The 21,867-nt window shown below is 38.1% G+C and overlaps 1 protein-coding gene across 1 annotated transcript; it reads right to left on the bottom strand.

The window, feature by feature from the left end:
• Window positions 1-585: 585 nt before the first annotated feature.
• On the bottom strand, window positions 586-21,547 carry zdhhc18b (zDHHC palmitoyltransferase 18b). Its single transcript, XM_079484872.1, has 9 exons — window positions 20,974-21,547; window positions 17,869-18,029; window positions 16,741-16,896; window positions 8,142-8,279; window positions 7,753-7,799; window positions 7,398-7,505; window positions 7,198-7,310; window positions 6,350-6,446; window positions 586-2,368 (listed from the first exon to the last, which is right to left on the bottom strand). The coding sequence occupies exons 1-9, from the start codon at window positions 21,213-21,215 to the stop codon at window positions 2,030-2,032; spliced, it is 1,401 nt and encodes a 466-aa protein (XP_079340998.1). The 5' UTR covers window positions 21,216-21,547; the 3' UTR covers window positions 586-2,029.
• Between the last annotated feature and the right edge of the window lie 320 nt (window positions 21,548-21,867).

The raw sequence follows: 21,867 nt of genomic DNA on the forward strand, positions 1-21,867 counted from the left end.
TTGTGATTGTTTTTATAAGTATTTACATTATTAAAACCATATTATTATTTGATCTGAAGTATTTGTATCAATAATATTTGCCTTTTACCCCATGCTGGTGAGCTTTTAACCCCTCCCCTCATACATTTACACGATTTTTAAACAAAAATAACCACTTATGATTTATTTTCACACAAAATATGTCGCTCCATAAATGTTTAAAAAATATTTTCTTCAATCATACATTATGGGTGTAGGGAAAGGCACATTGTTTCTTAAGGTGTTCCTTTAGCCCTGTTGTACCCTATATTTACATAAAAAGTATTTCTGCGACAATAGCTGGACACCTCTTGCTAAACTAAAGACATGAGGTCAAATGACAGCTGTAAAATATAATGTTTAGCGTTGCTTACAGTTTCACATACTATTTTAACTGGTGCTCTGTTTATTAAAAGAAATAATGCACAGTGTAATTACGTAATAAACATGCTTCATAATATGAAACTTCGAAGTAGTTCTTGTCTACGCCAGACATCAATAATTTAAAAATGCATATTTATACAGTATTTACAACATACGGCAAATTATGTTGTTAGTTTTTTATTTGTGCAAATGTTGCAGAGGTTTTGCGTAAAGGATACATTTCAGCATAAATAACATTCAGATTGCATATTTCAAGACAAAACCTGGATAAAAACTACACATACTGAATTCCTGTTCTCATTTAAGTGTCTTAAGATCCACGCAATAGCACTTTATTCATAAAAAATTATTCTCTGTTCATCAGTACAGTATTGCTGCATTACGGGTTAGTGCATATAGAGAGTTTAAATAACTAATAGACAGAAGGTCAGAAAAACCATTTGAATAAGAACAGCAGGCATATCAAGATGAGATTAACCATATAGAGCACAGGTATGAGAGTAATCTGTATTAGAGTAACCAACATGGTGATCACATGGACCTCATTTATAAAATGTTGCTTAGAAACCATCCTAAATTTGATTTTACGATAATTTCTGAACGTGTGTATGTGTGAGTCAATGAATGAACGGACACAGAAAACGCTGTGTATGCCTCTCTATCAGATGTTAAATCTATAAATTGCAAATTATCCTGAAATTGCGCACAGCTGAACAGTTTCAGATTTCTAAATGATGTCTAAATAGTGTCATTGTATAAAAGAGCAACTGTCAACGTCCAAATTCTATACCAGCGGCAAGAATGACTTATATTTCCAAAAACCTGCAGCACTCGGACATGCAGAAGTCTGATCAGACCCTGACGTGGCGCTGAGCACTTTTAAACATCAAAGACCGTCCTTATAATTATGAACATTGCCTTGGATATTTGCTTTACGATCAAATCTGTGCATATGCATGTTTTATAAATTAGGCCCAAGGTCATCAATATTTGCAGGTCAATTTCAAACATCAAACATCATCACATTTTCATGCTGGAGACTTCATGCTGGAGACTTTGGAAACAAAGGAAGATTGTGGAAACAATGAAAATATATTTTTTCAGGCATGCACTAGTTTTTGTGGGTAAAGAATACTGGCTCTTGTTTCTTGAACCTTGGCCAATGTATCCTTAAAGTGATTTAAAAAGTAGAAGAAATGTCTCATGTCACTTTTCATCGTTCAGTTATTGCTCTTTCGAAACAGCTCTTTTCAAACATTCTTTTCAAAGTAATATCACTGACAACCGTCCCATAATTCTTTTCTTGAGACCAATAGGCCTTGTTTGTGCTTGAAATGTCATTTACACAACCTGCAAATAAAAACGGCAATAAAAACCTGCCTTTAAACTCAAAGAATGTATATGCTGCTTAATCCACTGGTAAGAACATCCAGATTGAAGATTTAATGGTAGTTCGCCACTACATAGTAACAGCATAGAACTTGTCAGTGTATTATAGCTATTATGTTTAGTCATCAACCAAAGCCCCCTATTTTCCACCAATCTTGTAAAAACATGCTTAGATCGTCCAAAAAAAAGGAACAACATCCACGAGGGCAACATTCAGAGGTTCCTGGAGTTCGGGTGATCAGTGCACAGACTTGAATATAACGTCTTTGCTCTTGGAGTCTTTATTACCTTTGTAGCTTTGGAGGGGTCTTGGAGAGGAAGACTTGTTGGCTGGGTTGTGGTAGTGAGAAATAGCATTTTTCCCCTTGGATCTGTGGTGAGAATGGTGCTTGTGAGGAGTGTTGCTTGATTGGCGGCCTCCGGTGACCTTAGGGGGATGTGAGGCAGAAGATGAAGAAAACTCTGGTAGTGGGTCTAGCACAGATGGCACTGCTTGGGGCTTGGCCTGTGGACAGGAGCTTGTGAGGAGCGGTGAGCGAGAGGCAGTTTCCAGCAGACCTTTAGTACCCTGAGTGCACTGTAGTTATGACAAAGACAAAAAGGGAAGAAGGAAGCAGATTCCAGTCAGATGATGAAACAAAAAGCAAACCTCTTAGGGTAAAAGTCATAAAAAAATCTAATCAAAGTAAAAAAGCAGTAAGCAACAGCCATTAAGATGCCTATGATGAGGCAGATGTCATAGTACTCAGTAACAAGTGTTATTTTCTGCTATATAAAACTTTTTAGACAAGAATCAATATAGAATAGTATCACTAACAACGGTATACAGTTCATCCAAAATAAAACAAAAACATGATAGTCGTCATTAAATTTATTCACCCTCATGTCACCCACATTTCAGAAACGTGACTCAATGGAACACAAAAGCTCCAATTCAAAATTTTTATTTCGATAGGATGAAAATGTGACTTACCATATTGCCATTCTCACCTCTGCACTACTGACAATTAATCAATAATGTAAACACTCACATAATTAAAAATAAGCGTGGACTACAATGACAGCACTAAAGCCATTAGCTATAATAAGCCTTCCCGTCATCGGTATATACATTTTATTTGGGCTTTGACATTTTTAAACCTATCACCTGACGATCAATGGCCAACAGCCATATAACCCTGTAGCCCAAGACTGGATGCCTGCTGAAACTAATGGCAAGCACAAACTGCGTGATTTTTGGCTTAACTTTTTCTGTCACAGACAGATTTCCAAGGTCTGCTATAAAACCCTCGGATCATGACCAAATCAGAATCTTAAACAAAAGTCCTGAGTCTCTGTAAACAATACAAATCCAATGGCACTTCTTGTAAAGAGTAGGGGTATCCCTAGGCGTATCCCTAGAGTCCTCTTTAAAGCCTATTGCACTCCTTTGTATGCTGCCCACCTGTGGTGTAATTTTAGTGAATCGAAGATGAAGAAACTTAATGTGGCTTATAATGATGCACTGAGAATTGTGCTTAAAGTTCCTAGGTGGAATAGTGCCAGCGAAATGTTTGTGTCTAACAATGTGCCCACTTTTTATGCGGTTTTAAGAAATCTTATGTATAGATTCATGTGCAGACTGACAGGGTCTAAGAATATGATCATTGTATCCTTAGTGGATGTCTCTAAGAATGATACAAGGTATACATCTTGCTTTTGGAAACATTGGACCCGAAGCCTGTATATGTTTTTATAAATAATACCCCATCGGTCTCACTCCCATATGTTTTTGTATTGTATTGTTTTGTACTGTATTCATATATATATATATATATATATATATATATATATATATATATATCCGTACTGTGTTGTCTCTATGGACCTTTGTGTCTTAAGTCCATGGCCAAACACCGTCCATTCAAATATTTCCCATCCACTAAATTGGCTTTATATCTCTCTCTTATCCACCTATAGCTGGTGTGGTAAGCACACTGGCGCCATTGCATCATCCAACTGGTGGTGAGTGAGGAGAAACCCCTGGTACAATTATAAAGCATTTTGGGTGTACAGTAGTACATAGTAGAGTGCTATATAAATTATTTCATACATGTAAGTTACAATCAATCAAGAAATAGCGGCGAACCAAACAAACCATCATATGACTATTGGCAGCATTTGAATGGGCTTTGGATTTGAAACCAAAAAATGAATCATGTGATTGTTCAGTAATTTTATAATTTCAGAACACTTAATGCATGGGTGACTATTTATTTTGTTAGAGTTTGACATGACCTGTTCACTAAAGGTTTATGCATTAGACTATGTATCTAAAACAACATGGGTAAGTAATTACATTTTTGGTACATTTTAGTTTAACTCTTGACCCACTGCATTCTACGACAGACAAAAAAAGAAAACAAAGATCAAAACAATCAGTTTTATTAGGAAGTTGTTGAATACATTTAAAAAAATCAGCATACGATATACCCCTGCACCCATTCTGCCCACTCACAACTATCTAAAGTGATCAGCTAACATTGTGCATGCCATTGTAATTCTGGCATGCCAGAAACAAAGGTACAGCCAGGCAGTATGCAAACATGCCTAAAACACCTGCCTAGGGTCTTACCAACCTCCCTATAATCCATGCCTTTGCCCAGTGAACCATCAGCTGGCACAAGACAGGACAAATTCCAGGTAATCTTTTTCCTAGACACACATGCAGACACACACACAGAGGTCAAGGGTTAATGTGCTGGGCTAGTGAGTGTGTGCATTCTAAATTTAATTGGTAGGACAAAGTATAGAACCTGGTCTGCGCACTGTTGATAAATGAGGCCCCTGGGATCAAATTTTTAAATGTTGCGAACGGACAAAACATGGCTGGAAATGTTCGTTCGCCACGTCCACGCAAAGATTGTGATCTATTAAAAGCAAACTTGACGGGAGGATGTGCACACCTGTAAGTAAACTCTGAACCTGCCTGCTTACGCATATTCTGGACACAAAGGCGACACATGGTGAGTTAGTGAACTCAAGTTAGATTGCAGAAAGTAAGAGTCATAAAAATGATTATAAGAATAAATGCCTCACACACATTTAATTTCATCTCATATCCGTTAAAGATCCACATTATCACAAAGATTAAAGTTATTTACCCTTGTGTTGAGTGATAATCGTTTCATATAATGAGGTGGTAATTATCAGTCTAAATGCTGTTAACATATAAATGTTGCAGATACCTTCTTTGGCTCTAATGATTGTTACAATTATTAATAACAATTATATTAATTTTAAATCGCAGTGAATCTCATGTGTGGCCATTTGTGATATCGCTGCGGAGATAAAGGATGGGATCGAGGGTTTTACATAATTAAAAATTTTCCTTTGGCTTCTTATAGTGGTTGGAACCAGAAACGTTAAAAGACCAATTTACATGCAGCTGAAAAATTCTGGGGTATAGTATGATGTTTTTTTTCATCAAAATGCATTGTGGATATACAAGTACTTTTCTTTCTTTCAAGTACAAATGCAAAATATGCCGAAAATGTAAAAAATATGTTTAGAAATTTTTTAGGAATGTTGCGTTTTTAAAAAGTACAAATACATAAGTAATACACACGGATTAGTGATTTCAACCCATTCGTTCGTACCTAAAATCCCTTAGGGAAATCATTATATTATTCCACATGTACATGCATTCAAACATAAACAGAAGGCTTGTGTATCCTACACTATTCCTAATAAAGTTACACCAGGTAAACTGTGTATCAGTGCTCGGATTAGCATTGGCACCTTTGCATTGCAACTTGATAAACTAAAGAACATTATATTTTTGCTGTTTTTGAATCCAAGTAGACTGCTTATAAATCTCTTAGTTTTATTTAATTAAGCTAAACAACACCTGGACAAAAATACACGCTTTGTTTGTGTGTTTACAACTTTTTTGTTGCAGTACAATAAATTATCAATCGCTTACAATGACAAAACAAAAATAAACTAAATAAACAACAAAAACAAGCACATGTTTATACCCTGAGGATTTTTAAGAGCACCATTATTTGTCATAGACAACACTGTACAAACCATTAGAACCACACAACCACCACCTGACCCTATCATCTTTCCTGTTAAGTAACTGAGAATTCAACCTGATACTACAGGAAGTACTTTAATTTCCTCATCCTGTACAAAGAAAACTAAAATATTTTTTAAACATAATAGCTGCCGGATTTTTCTGTAAACCATCTCCACTCTAACCCCCTGATCTATAAGGAAGCCTTCTGTAAACACCTTCAGAAAATGGTTGTGTATTTCTCTCATCTAAGTAACATTAAACAAAACAGCACAATCTGTCCTCAACAGCACAGAAAAAGCTGAATTCAAGAAATGAAGAATTAAATCAAAGGTGCTTCAACTAGTGTGGCTAACCTCAGCAGTATGCTTTACTAAGTGGAATGATTGGATCAAACACAGTAAGTCAGGATGTTGAGTGGTTTTGAACTGAGATGTCAGGCTGATGTAGGGTTAAGACAGGAGGTGGAGGTCTGCCGGAGGTGATGATTCGTCCTACCATGTTTATGTCATTTTTAGCAGCTGGCAGTTCAGATTCCATCGGGCTGGTTCGAACGGAGTCATCAGAAGGCACAAACCCTCGCCTGTCAATCAAACTGACAAAAGAACAAAGGAGTTAAAAACCTGCATAAATAAATAAACATAGGTGCCAGAGTAACAGCAAAAGAGATGTTATGCAATAAAAGGTTAAAGCTATGTATTGGTTGATAATCTGCAGCTATTCTAATAAAGGCTGTGCAAATCTCCCATATAACAACTTTTACAGTATTACTAACTCACATCTTATGAGAAATCTGATACACATACTATGAATATAATGGTCTTACTACAAACAATTATTTATTTTCACAGTTAGTATAGCCAATGTACATCTTATGGGAGTAAAATGCATTGATACCGTGTATTGTATACATTTCAGAATTTTACTAAAGTATTGATTTGATTTGATCATTTATAATATTTTTTATTAAAGCAACCAAGTCAATTTGTCACTTTATACATTTTGTTAACACTTTACAATAAGGTTATATTTGTTACAGTAACAATTAGTTATTGCATTAGTTAAAATGAACTAACAATGAACAATACTCCTACAGCAATTCATAACCTTAGTTCATGTTAATTTCAGCATTTACTAATAAACTAATGTTAACAGTGACAGCTTTTGATAAAATAGTTGAAGCACCATGAACTAACATGAATAACATGACAAGAATCAACATTTACAAGGATCAATATATGCTAAAAACCTATATTGCTCATTGTTAGCTAATGTATTTAATGCTGGTAACAAATAGCACCTTATTGTAAAGTGTTACCAATATTCTTTATCTCCAGACATCTCACCTGGGCGGCATGGGCCCACAGAGGACAGAACAACAGTTTTTGATTATACTGTTGTAGCTGTAAGGATTTCCAACATCTTCATTTCCACTTTTTGCTGAAAAGGAACCTTTAATCTGAGATACAAAAAATATGCTGCCATAAGAGAAAAATAAGTATTTTAGAAATAAATTAACCTAAAATTGAAAATGAACAACACTTACATCCTCATTGGTAGTAAGATTTGCTGCTATAAGGTATGTATGGAAGCCTGAGAGGCCCAGAATAGACCATACAGAAAAGAAGCAGACCACTAACTCAAGAGCAGTGAGCTGGAGTCAAGGGCACAATTAAAATAATCAGATATAGATCATAAGTTTCAGGCGAAATCCTAATAATATACTAATAATAATAATAACTACTATTTATGACTGGGTAATGCTTTGCATTACAGCTTTACATAGTAAACCGTCACAGTTTATAGAGATTAGACAGTTTTGCACCCCAAACATTCCCTTGAAAGGAATAATACATTCATCTAACTAAAGTAATTTGAAATTAAACAAAAGGATATCTGGCAGGACTCTCCTGGAGAGCAAAAACCAGTCCATTGCCTCCTTGTGACCCTATAAAAGACAGCATTAAAAACATATCTTAACCAGACTTTTAACAGCCCAACTGGCTTCTGTCTGACCGAAAATAATCCCAGTTTCAAAAGGCCATGAAAACATCTCATGTACACAAATATACATTAGAGATAGAACAACAAAACTTTTTCATAAGAGTTACAGGAATAACTAAATAAAATGGGATGTCTACACGTGTGGTTGCATGTACCCGCACTAAACCAAAAAGAACAGATTCTACCAAGGAACAGATGATTATAGCATTTCCTGTTTCATGTAACTGAGTTCACATATATAAAAGGATTTGGTTAGTGGCATGCAAGAAATTGCAAGTGCACATACTTAGTGCCAGGTGTGTGGTCACACAACCAAAGATGAAGGCTGTGAGGAGAGACAGCGAGACGATGAAGGTGTAGAAGAAGCGATAGTTTCGTTTTCCCACACAATTCCCGACCCATGGGCAGTGATGATCAAACCGCTCTATCAAACAGACAAAATATTTTAGCATTAATAAAAGATTCTGTTGGTTTAGATGAAACACAAAACAAGTGAAGAGCTAAGTGTTCTTATAACTATTTTGCCTCTGCCATGGAAGTCTATGGAAGCTCATAGAATCATACATGGGAAAAAATTGTGAAATCTGGCACACACAGAGGAGATGTTACCATGCCAAACTGCTTTGCCAACAGTCCACATACATTTTTGCCATACATTTAATCGGACTGGGCCTGCAGTAAACTTCTGGTCTGTGTTTGGCTGGTGTCTAAACTATTTATATTTTATTTGTTAATATTAATTAATATTATTATTTTATTTTATTACTTCTCAGCCTCCCCTGGAAAGTCTATGCCAGGGTACTGGAAAGGAGAATACGGCCGATAGTAGAACCTCTGATTCAGGGGAACAGTGTGGTTTTCATCCGGGCCGTGGAACGCTGGAACAGCTCTACCAGCTCTACAGAGTGCTAGATTAATGGGAGTTTGCCCCTCGCGGCGTCCTGTGGAGGGTGCTTCGGGAGTATGGGGTCCATGGTCCTTTGCTAAGGGTTGTTAGGTCCCTGTACGACCGAAGCAGGAGCTTGATTCACATTGCCAGCAGTAAGGCGGACTTGTTCCCAGTGCAAGTCGGACACTGGCAGGGCTGCCCTTTGTCACCGGTTCTGTTCGTAATTTTATTGACAGAATTTCTAGGCGCAGCCAGGGGCCGGAGGGTGTCAGGTTTGGGGACCACACGATCTCGTCTCTGCTATTTGCGGATGATGTTGACGTGTTGGCCGCTTCAAACCAGGACCTTCAGCATGCACTGGGACGGTTTACAGCCAAGTGTGAAGCGGCTGGAATGAAAATCAGTACCTCCAAATCCGAGGTCATGGTCATCAGTCGGAAAAGGGTGGCTTGCCCACTTCAGGTTGGTGGAGAGTTCCTGCCTCAAGTGGAGGAGTTTAAGTATCTTGGGGTCTTGTTCACGAGTGAGGTAAGGATGGAACGGGAGATTGACAGACGAATCGGTGCAGCTTCTGCAGTATTTGCGGTCGATGTTCTTGTCTGTCGTGGTGAAGAAAGAGCTGAGCTGCAAGGCGAAGCTCTCAATTTACCGGTCAATCTACGTTCCTACTCTCACCTATGGTCATGAGCTTTGGGTCATGACCGAAAGTACAAGATCCCGGATACAGGCGGCCGAAATGAGCTTCCTCCGCAGGGTGGCTGGGCGATCCCTTAGAGATTGAGAAGCTCGGTCACCCGGGAGGAGCTCGGAGTAGAGCCGCTGCTCCTCCACATCGAGAGGGGTCAGCTGAGGTGGCTTGGGCATCTGTTCCGGATGCCTACTGGACACCTTCCCCGGAAGGTGTTCCAGGCCCGTCGGACCGGGAGGAGACCCCGGGAAGACCTAGGACACGCTGGTGGGACTATGTCTCCCGGCTGGCCTGGGAACACCTCAGTGTCCCCCCGGAAGAGCTAGAGGAAGTGTCTAAGGTGAGGGATGTCTGGGCATCTCTGCTTAGACTGTTCCCCCTGCGACCCGTCCCCGAATAAGCGGAAGAAATGGATGATTGGATAATTATTTTATTGTATAATAATTTGTTAAATGAACGATTTGTTGAATTTTTATGCATGTTCATTTGATGAAATAAACCATTTGTTGAATGGGTCCTGTAATTTGGTTGCATTTAAAGAGGCCGTAAATAACATTGACATCTAGCGGTTGAGCTTGGTATCATCGTTTAAATTAAAAATATTGGAGAGACAAGTTTAGTCAAACAACGGTTCTTCTCAGTTTTTTTTGCTTGTTATCAGAAATATCTACAGGCACTCTATTGTTTGTGAATGTGTACCAGAAGTAATGGGCAGTTTTGCCTCAGAAACAGCCTTTCATTTTCTGCACTTCTTTATATTTTTTGTATATGTATATCAATTGTTTAATAAAAGTTCGCTGTTCTTCTGCACATTGTCTGGAACGACCCATTTTACTCAGAAAACACACTTTTTCTGGTTTGCACTGAATTTGGTATATGGCTCCTTGTGACATCCATATATAAAATTTATTAAAAGCATTTTGATTGGTCAAACGATTCTTGTATACAGGATCAATTCATTTTAAGGCGTGCGTGCCAAAGGGTCATGTGGCCATTTCTTTGCGACACTTTTGTGTATGGACCAAAACTTATCATCACTGGTACATCTTCTCTGCCTCTTAAAGAATTGGCAACAAAAATGTGGTCAAAATTTATGAGCAATTTTATTGTGTTCTAGGTGCATTTGCTTGTTTTTAAACTTTGTTTTCAAAATCTGATCATCTGACATGTCCAAAATATTTGCCTTTGGGCCATGGTTGGGCTTGACCCGTAATCGCTGCTTGCAGCTATATTTTAAAACACCATGGCACACCACACGGTGCAGGACAAGTTACACCTAGATGTTTATTCTTTTGAATTAGGGTAAATCTTTAATATACTATCTGTTACAACAAAGCATGCCTATTACATCACTATTACAAGGGTTACAAGGCGATTTGGGAAAAAAATCAGAGGAGAAAATACATTACAAACCACACAAGTTTATATTTCAACCATTAGGCTATAGTAACATTTACATAATAATTATAGCTTTAATAAAGCAATTTTAAAAAACTACAATAATTTTTAACGCCAATTCAAGCCGAGCCAGCAAACACAGACATTCTGTTGGTTTAATGCAGTTAGAGCATATATACACTTATATATTAAATGATAATTGAGAAGCATCAGGTGTGGTGCAAAACATTACATATGACATTTTTATGACATATCGCTTATTGCATTTACATTTACATTTATTCATTTGGCAGACGCTTTTATCCAAAGCGACTTACAAGTAGTTTTTTACAGTGACACATTACTGCAGAGCAATCAGGGGTAAGGTGCCTTGCTCAAGGGCCCTTCAGTCATGACCTGCTGGCACTGAGATTAGAACCGGCAACCTTCTGATCACAAGCCCAACGCTCTAACCATTAGGCCTTTATTATCGATTTCTGGGTCTTGATGACAGAATAGGGTTTGTATATTTTCTGTTTGAGAGAGACGAGTAAAGGTAAAGGTAAACTGCCTTCATATTACATTTCAACATATATTTGAACCGTTCAACCGTTTAAGCAAATATATTTTTTATTTAATTCCTTCAAAACGTACATAGTGCTTTAGTTTTCAGCAAAATTATGTATAGTGTTTCTACAGCCTTATTCAAGCATGCGTTTCTATACAGAAAATGTTTGTGGTCAAAAAACAGGGATTTGCACTTGATGACACTATGAAAAGCTGTGCCTAGATTCAAAACTGGAACTAGAATCATCATGCGACCTAGATGCACTGTCATCTAGATCAGTGATTCTCAACCGGTGGGCCGTGGCCCTTTGGTGGTCCTCAGATCGCCATCTGGTGGGCCGTATAGGCAGTGGTAGACACCCACCAAATATAATTGACACATTTTGTTGTTTTGTAATGTTTTAATAATTCTTATGAATTGACATGTTAAAGAAACACTAAAGTCGAGTCAAGGTGCATTATCTAAAAGTCAATGTCACAACACCAAACATGTCACAACGTCAGATTGAATGTCCAATCACGTCACAACGTCAGATTGAACAAACACGTTACGACATTAAAATATAAATTAGAAAAAGCGTTGAAGTGTGAGGGGAGAATTAATTCAATTCAATTTTATTTATATAGTGCTTTTCACAATTTGCATTGTTCCAAAGCAGCTTTACAGGGGAAAAACGGAAACCCCCCCAAAAAAAGGGTAAAACAAGGAACATGAATAGTTTAACTTGTTATAAAAAAGACCTAGTAAATAATATCTAATCTTAGCATCTCCTGGTGGTTTATTTAGCATATTTAGCATTAAGTGAATGCTTGGCTGAAAAGATGTGTCTTTAATCTAGATTTAAATTGGGTGAGTGTGTCTGATCCTCGAAAATTATCAGGAAGGCTATTCCAGAGTTTAGTTGTTACGTATGAGAAAGCTCGACCCCCTTTGGTGTGATGGGTTGTAGTGTGATAGAAGCTCTGTTACGTAGGTAGGGGCTAAACCCTTTAAGGCTTTATAAGTGATTAAAAGAAATTACAGCGGTGGTAAAGTGCCATGTCGGTGGTGAGCTGCCACCGGCGGTAGTGCACGTCACGGTGACAAATATAAGTGTAATAAAAATTATTGTTGCGATCAGGATCGCCATTTTCGATACCAGCATTCAAAAATGACCAAAACTTCAGCCAAAAAGCATAGGAACTGAGAAGTGGTCTGTAGTCACCACCAGTAGAACCACCCCTTTATTGGGGGTGTCTTGTTAAGTGCCTATAATTACCACCTCTTGTCTATCCCATTTGCACAACAGCATGTGAAATTGATTGTCAATCAGTGTTGCTTCCTAAGTGGGCAGTTTGATTTCACAGAAGTGTGATTGACTTGGAGTTACATTGTGTTGTTTAATTGTGTTTATTTCCAAAACCACCGCTGTTGATTTGTCCATTTCCACCGCGTTGGTAAAAAACTGCCACCATCACAGCAGTCTACATTACATACATTAAATTTGGTTTTATAAGGACAGGTAATAAGACGAAGTCGAATGCACAGTTTGTTTTATGTGGATAGATTTTGCTTAATGAAAAGCTACAAAGACATTTGAACACAGAACACCCGGTCTGGTCTGGCCCTCCCCTTTATTGTTACAGGAATAAATGGTTACTAAGTAGACCTGCCAAGTCTATTCTATGGTTATACAACCGTTTTCACCTACAGGTGCTGGTCATATAACTATAATATCATATAAAAAAGTTGATTTATTTCACTAATTCCATTCAAAAAGTGAAACTTGTATGTGTAATGAATGAATATAATACAGACTGATATATTTAAAATGTTTATTTATTTTCATTTTGATGATTATTACTGACAACTAAGGAAATTCCCAAATTCAGAATCTCAGAAAAGTTGAATATTGTGAAAAGGTTAAATATTGAAGACACCTGGTGCCACACTCTTATCAGCTAATTAACTCAAAACATCTGGAAAGCCTTTAAATTATGGGATGAATTACGACTCAAAATTATTAACAAATGCACACACAGTCATCCGTGAACGTGATACACGTTTCATTTGTATTTTACGATTCACAAATATATGCCTTATGATTTGATTCTGTGAAATTTAGATTTGAATAAACACGAAGCGATTTGTACAAATAGAGGCAGATTTGTGATTGCAATGTTTTATTTTGTGTTCATGTATATTGATTTTGCGCATACCAATGAGAAGTTGTGCATTTGTGTATCCGGCAACACGCGTCCATTTATCCTGTTCGGTTCATTTGGATTTTGAGACTTTCTTTACGCGGTTTTGCATTGGACAAATCCACACACACGCAACTGCAGACCCATGCGCAACCATGCAAAAAATAAGAACTACCACTAGATAGCAGGCTTACGGAAACCATAGGTGCTGGTCATATCATTAGAATATCATCAAAAAGTTGATGCATTTCACTATTTCCATTAAAAAAGTGAAACTTGTAAATTATATGAATTCATTACACGCAGACTGATATATTTCAAATGTTTATTTATTTTAATTGTGATGATTATAACTGACAACTAACGAAAATCCCAAATTGATAAGGCGTTTTAATCTCAAAGACAAAGCATTTTCTCATAAAGTTAATAGATGCAGTTATTACAATTACAGTGCAGTAGATGAGTCAATGCAGTTATTAAAGTTACAGTGCAGTAGATGAGTTAATGCAGTACCAGTACACAGTTCTGTAGTGCAAATGATGCAATGTGTGTATGTATATCTTGCCTGAATCAGAAATTAATCGAATATCATTTACTTTTTCTGTGCTGTGATGCTGACGGAAACCAGACTGATAATTGTCCAGATTGCCATTTGAGTTTAGGAATTTGTTCAGCTGATTGAAGACAACCTTTTCAATGATCTTGCCTATAAAGGAAGATTTGTTGGTCTGTAGTTAGACAGTAAGTTTTTGTCTAGATTGATCTTATTTTAGTAAAGGCTTGACAAATGCAGTTTTTAGGGACTCTGGGAAAGTTCCTGAGAGAAATAACGTATTTACTATTTTTAAAAGATATGCTTCTAAACAGTTAAACACTTTTTTGAAAAAGGGTGTGGGGAGTGTGTCCAGGTTGCATGTTGAGGACTTAAGATGCCAACGTTTTCTGATCAAACTTTACTAATTTCTTAGATTGTTGTAATAAAGTCAGACTGACCTGAGTGCCATGTAGGGCTTTGCAGACTTGTCATCAGAAAGCATTTAGAAGGGGACTTGACTTGGGGGTTTGTTAGTATCTCTACAGTAGCAAAAAGCATATGACTGTTGTTGCAGTCAATAGAAATAAGTCTGTATTATAGAAATAAGTCAAAACCGCGTAAAGAAAGTCTCAAAATCCAAATGAACCGAACAGGATGTATAAACGCGCGTTGCCGGATACACAAATGCACAACTTCTCATTGGTATGCGCAAAATCAATATAGATGAACACAAAATAAAACATTGCAATCACAAATCTGCCTCTATTTGTACAAATCGCTTCGTGTTTATTCAAATCTAAATTTCACAGAATCAATTCATAAGGCATTTGTTTGTGAATCGTAAAATACAAATGAAACGTGTATCACGTTCACGGATGACTGTGTGTGCATTTGTTAATCATTTTGAGTCGAAATTCATCCCATATTAAATGGTCTCTCAGTCTAGTTCTGTAGGCTACATAATCATTAGGGAGACTGCTGACTTGACAGTTGTCCAAAAGACGACCATTGACACCTTGCACAAGGAGGGCAAGATCCAAAAGGTCATTGCAAAATAGGCTTGCTGTTCACAGAGCTCTTTGTCCAAGCACATTAATAGAGAGGCGAAGAGAAGGAAAATATGTGGTCGAAAAAAGTGTACAAGCAATAGGGATAACCGCAATCTGGAGAGGATTGTGAAACAAAGCCCATTCAAAAATGTGGGGGAGATTCACAAAGAGTGGACTGCAGCTGGAGTCAGTGCTTCAAGAACCACTACGCACAGACGTATGCAAGACATTGGTTTCAGCTGTCGCATTCCTTGTGTCAAGCCAATCTTGAACAACAGACAGCGTCAGAAGCGTCTCGCCTAGGCTAAAGACAAAAAGGACTGGACTGCTGTTCTCTAATGAACGTAAATTTAGCATTTCCTTTGGAAATAAGGGTCCCAGAGTCTGGAGGAAGAGAGGGGAGGCTCACAATCCACATTGCTTGAGGTCCAGTGTAAAGTTTCCACAGTCAGTGATGGTTTGGGGTGCCATGTCATCTGCTGGTTTTGGTCCACTGTTCTCTGAGGTCAACGCAGCCATATACCAGGAAGTTTTAGAGCACTACATGCTTCCTGCTGCTGACCAACTTTATTGAGATGCAGATTTCATTTTCCAACAGGACTTGGCACCTGCATACAGTGCCAAATCAACCAGTACTTGGTTTAAGGACCATGGTATCCCTGTTTTTAATTGGCCAGCAAACTCGCCAAAATCTATGGGGTATTGTGAAGAGGAAGATGCGATATGCCAGACCCAACAATGCAGAAGAGCTGAAGGCCACTATCAGAGCAACCTGGGCTCTCATAACACCTGAGCAGTGCCACAGACTGATCGACTCCATGCCACGCCGCATTGCTGCAGAGCCCCAACTTAGAATTGAGTGCAGTACATGCTCATACCTTTCATTTTCATACTTTTCAGTTGGCCAAGATTTCTAAAAATCCTTTCTTTGTATTGGTCTTAAGTAATATTCAAATTTTCTGAGATACTGAATTTGAGATTTTCCTTAGTTGTCAGTTATAATCATCAAAGTGAAAAGAAACAAACGTTTGAAATATATCAGTCTGTGTGTAATGAATGAAAATAATATACAAGTTTCACTTTTTGAATGGAATTAGTGAAATAAATCAACTTTTTGATGATGTAAACAGCCTGTATATAGCTGACTTGACTTAAGTCTGCTACTATGGCATAAAAGAATAACAACAGTGTATATGTAATCTTTGAATATTCTGTGTTCATACTATCAAATTTGGAAAGTTTGTCCTCTGAAACAGTCCTTGATGGACCAAGAGTTGCAAAAGGTTGAGAACCCCTGATCTAGATTAAGGTCTGACAATGAAAATCCATTTCTGATTTCATCTTTGTTTTTATCACCCTGCAGGAGTGCAATATCTTAATTGTAGGTATTTTATATTATCTGTTTTTTAAATATCAAGTCACAATGGTGGCAGAAGGGATACATTTTGTCCCCACTGGTGACCAAAAGGGGGAAATCCACTCCATTTCGACAGCAAATCGCACCCTGACTGTTACTGTAGCCAAAGCTAAATACCTAAGCTAAAAGCTAAGCCACCAGACAATGACTGTACACTGGTTTTGTAAAGTGTTCCTCACCCACACAGTTGTCACACAGGCTGCAGTGAGAGGTTCGAGGAGGACGAAAGATCTTGCAGGTGAAGCAGTACTTGAGTTTAACTACTTGCTGGTTGATGACAATTTCTTTAGTGCGCGGAGGGGGGAGGTAGGATGAGGAAGAGCCATCTGGGTTGTCTGAGAAAAAAAAGAATAACAAAAGAATTTAAAGAATTTAAAGCGGACACAATAATAAGGTATAACGTGTTTTCTTAATATTCCTTTTTCACATTATTGAACTTGAAAATTATTTAAAAAAATTGAACCATAAACATCTACTTGTTTTCAGAACACAAAGTAACTATTCAATAACAGCCTTGGGATGGGCCTTTATGCCTAAGAAGTGCCTTAAACTGCCTCATCTGATTTGAGGCTTCTTATAATTCCCAAGTTTGGACTGTCCATTGCAGATAGAAGATAATTTAGTGTTAATGCCCCCAGGTTATGGAATTCTTTACCCATCTTTACTCTTCTTCTCTATCCATCTTCAAAACACAATTGAAAACAAACTAGTTTGAAATGTAACATCAATAATCTTGCATCTTTCCTGTATAATGGTATGTTTGTTTGAAAAAGTATTCTCGCTTGAAAGTGCTCATTGTAAAGCGACCTTGAGCTTGTGGAATAGCGCTATATAAAAAAACGACTTCTTCAGTGTGGTAATTCCACGGGCCATTTTATTGTTTAGAAAAAACAAAGGTGGTAATGCCATTACACCTCGGGGAGTGCGTTATTTTCTAAATATTAAATGGACTGGAAGACGGTGTTCAGATGTTTTATCTCAAGACTTTTGTAAGGTATTTGTCCTGGAATGCTCTTCTTGGAAGCAATAATTTCTTACACATCTCATCTAAAGCCGTTGTTTGAGCTATATATGCAGTTACCCAGAGAGAAGAGGTGAAGACAGACCGATATCTGTAAACTGTAATTTGCTGGCAATTTACCAGTAGGTGTGAAAAGGGCTATATATAAATTATCTCCTTGTGTGCTTGTGAACAAAAAAAAACATAGGTGTTCTGAAACAACATGAGGCAGACTAAACGCTGACCCATCTTTATCAGTAGCATGGTAGTATTTTAAACGTTTATAATCAGAGGTAGTCACCCTCACCAATCTTTTTCTCAATGTCTGCAGCCTCTTCTGGTGTTGCTCTGGGCAGAATCCCTGGATCTGTAAAGCTTGTCTGGAGAAGAGAGATGATCACAAACACAAATAGGATCCCTCCGATTGCTGGAATAAAGGCAGTCAGATGTTTCACCAGGAATGGGCAGCTATAATGAAAGAACAGCGGAGTCAAGAAAACATTGATTCTGGAAAAAGGTCTAAAATCCTGTGTGCCACTCCTGGGTGACCATTTTAGTTTTGGAAACTGATGTTCCGAATATGGTAAGAGGCGCTACATTTCCGTGCAGTTTTCAACCAATCACTACGCACTTGTGAACTGGTCAATCATAGCACCCTTCGCTTTTCAGAGCGATGAGCTTTGTAAATTATCAGCGCGTTTCAGAGAGGCGGAGCAAAGAGGAGATACAAACATGCACAGCATGTGGAAAATACAGTGTATTAAAACCTTAAATCGGGTTTACACATTGTTTTACATCTAAAGAAAACAATAATATTCGTTTTAGCCGCATCAAATTACCCATTTAAGTTTTTTGTTTTTTTATGCATTTGGCAGATGCTTTGGAAGCGACTTATATTGCATTGTGCCAAACATTTGTTTCGGACTATGTGCAGTCCCCTTGGATCGAACTCATGACCTTGCCGTTGCAAACGCCATTCTCTAACCACTGAGTCTATGTAGTGCAGCTCTTAACATGCTTTAACATAAACCATGTGCAAATTAATTTTTTTAAACGATTGCGGAGTATTTTCTCTATAAAACTGCAGTTTAATTAATTGATTATTCAAATTATTTGATACACACCTCAAGGTGGTAATGCGTCCACGACGCGGAGTGGTGTTAACTTTCGGTATATAAACTTTCAGACCGGAGTCGATTATTTCGCTTATACCAGAGTTACACCACAAGACATTGTTCAAATGTTTAATTTAAACTTTTGTCATGTTATCGTCTTTAAAATGCTATTGATGGTAGGACTACATTCTTGCGCATATCATTTCAAGCGTCCTTTAAAGCAAACGGACTCGGAGGCTTCAGCCACTGCGGCTACGTGGTGTACCTGTGAGTGAGGGCGTGTTCACATATGCCATGTTTATTTAAATCATGGGTCTCAAACTCAGTTCCTGGAGGGCCACAGCTCTGCACAGTTTAGCTCCAACCCTAATCAAACACACCTGATTCAGCTAATCAACATCATCAGGATTACAAGAAACTTCCAAGCAGGTGTGGTTTAGAGCTGGTTGGAGCTAAACTGTGCAGAGCTGTGGCCCTCCAGGAACCGAGTTTGAGACCCATGAGTTAAATTAAAACGAACTCTGGTGCGATTGCTCTGTTGATCCGGTTTATTTGTGTAGCGTGAACTGCCACCAGAACCCTGGTGCGCACCAAAGAAGCGGACCGAGAGCGCTAAAAAGATGGGTCTCGTTCCGCTTTCAAAAGAACTCTGGTGCGGTTCGATTGTAATCGGAACCGAATACAGGGTGTGATGTCATCAGATGCGACCCTAATAAATCACATGATTGTACAGCGAGAAGAAAGCAAAATGAGCCGAGGGCCGTGGAGCAACGAGGAGGACCCGCCCTCTTATAGCAGCAGATCTTTGTTTGTACAGGCAGCGGAGGTATTCATGACGCTGATTTGATTCGTGTAGAAATTATTTTAGGTTATCGTGAGCTCGGAGCTGATAAAAATTCCACAATATGAGGACAGAAACGAGCGCGTTTGTCACAGCACGCATCATTGTTATGGATGTTCAGAGTTCCGTCATTCAACAGCCCAGTGGTATAAGTACCTATAACCAATGGTCTAGCTCACATTACTTAATGGAGGCGTGGACTAATTTGCATATTCCTTAGTATGCTAATGAAGCAAGGGTATAGAATTACTTAAATCACCGAAGAGATAATGTGTGTTAAGTGATAAAATTATCGAACGCAATGGGACTTTAAAATAATACAATTAATATGCAATAAATATTTATATAAATGAATATTAACAAATAAAATATAAATAAACTATTAAATTACTGACCAGACGATAACCAAACACAGATTTGACGTTAAACCTGGGATTACATTTTTGGATTTGGCTACATTTTGATTTATAATATAATATATTTATTGTAATTTCACAGGTAAATACAATGACATTTTAGCTCTCTCTTCCCAGGTGCACATTAATAACATTAATATGCACATATAATGCAAATGACATACAGAAACAAATATGTACAGTACAATAATGTATAAGTACATATTTGTGCTGGAGTAGAATTGTATAGTCTTATTTTATTAACACTGCATATAGGAATTAAGAGTGTGTCTGACCTGTGTTTTGACTTTCTATGGACCTTTTATGTTTTGCTTATAGTCAATGTTTTCTTGTACAGCTGCTTTGTAACAATGCAAATTGTAGAAAGCGCTATATACATAAAGCTGACTTGACTAAACTTATATAATTACATTATTTTGTATTTACTTTACAATCTGTACAAATAAAACCAAATTAATGTATCCACAGTGTTGTTTTCTTTAGCATTAGCTAATGCTAGCGCTTTCACAAATAGACCATTTGTTGTTCAGTAGCTGAGGTGTTGTGGCTCAATGATCACATGTGCACTCTTGACGTGATGCTATCAAGACTGTACAACCAGTTAATGTTAAATTCCGTATGTGTAATAAAGTAAATCCATCCTCGTAACATGTTTAAATCTCTATGAAGCTTCATAAAACAGTACAGCCATGCCTGGAGGAACCCCAGTCACAGACTGTATGTATTTAAAAAGCTGCCGATCATGACTTAACTAAAGTTGTGTATTATAGCGCTGTGACATGTTTAAAATATAGTATTATAACTTTAAGATTTAGCACATTTGCTATGGGAGAAAACAGGACTGAAAAGTTCTTGCACACTGAGATTTAACCGGAAACACAAAGGTCAAAAAGAGTCTATTTTAAAATAAAATTAATTTAAAAATAATAATAATTAAAACAGCAACATTTTGTCATTTTGATGTGATCTGGCATGCTACCAAACCCTAGTAATGTGTCTTCACACAACAGTTATCAACCTCAAAAAAACTGGCCACTTACTCGAATATGAAAAATAGTCCGCTGGTGACCAGTATAAGCCCCAGTGTGAGAGGCAGCACGCCGCTCTGACGCGCCACGAAAATGCGTCCATCACAGTAAAAGCGGTTCTTCCCGGGAAACACCTCCCATTTTCTCCGGGCTTGTTTGGTCTTTTGCTCTGGAAGAGTTCGCGATGGAGGTGTTGGCGTGGGTGTCGCGAGTGCCTGAGGATCTATTTGCTTATATTCGCGTTTTTTCATCATTTACAATGGTAGAAACAAGACACTCTGTGTTTAGTGTCCATCAGATATCAGCTGCTGGATAATGATCGGACAAACGTCGTTGATACTGTCATTACAGAGAAATCACGCCGACAGTCATAAGGCTTGTTTGAGATGCGCCTTGCCTCGCCTGAAATGTTGGTGAGAGTAGGCGGCTGCAGTAAGGGGAGGAGTCAAAAAAGTCGACATTCTCAGCCAATGAGCATGAAGCTGTTTCGTCAGTCAGTCGATTCCCATCATGCTTTTGAATAGCGCAGTCGGAGGAGAGCAACTGCGTTCGCCTGTTCAATCCGACACAGCCGCCTCGCCGTCGCGAGAGTTTTTTGGCATACGTCAGCATGACATCAGAGCAAGGCGGACGTAACTCGGACACTTTTCTAACCGGCATGCAGCTGAAAAGTTCTATGGAAGGCCATTTAGGCAGAAATGTCTTTAGACGTAACGTGTACAGACGCTTATGGAAGGCCAATAGGGTCAAAAACGCGCGAATTTTAACACGTCAACAACACGTTAAGTACGTGTACTTTACGTGTATTTAACACGTACTCAACGTGTTAAATACACGTCAAGTACACGTAGAATACACGTAAAAAAACGCGTGATTCAGTCGCCGGTTTCCAGTTTAAACGGGTCA

Source organism: Barbatula barbatula, assembly GCF_947034865.1.
Source record: "Barbatula barbatula genome assembly, chromosome: 21".
Lineage (NCBI taxonomy): Eukaryota > Metazoa > Chordata > Actinopteri > Cypriniformes > Nemacheilidae > Barbatula > Barbatula barbatula.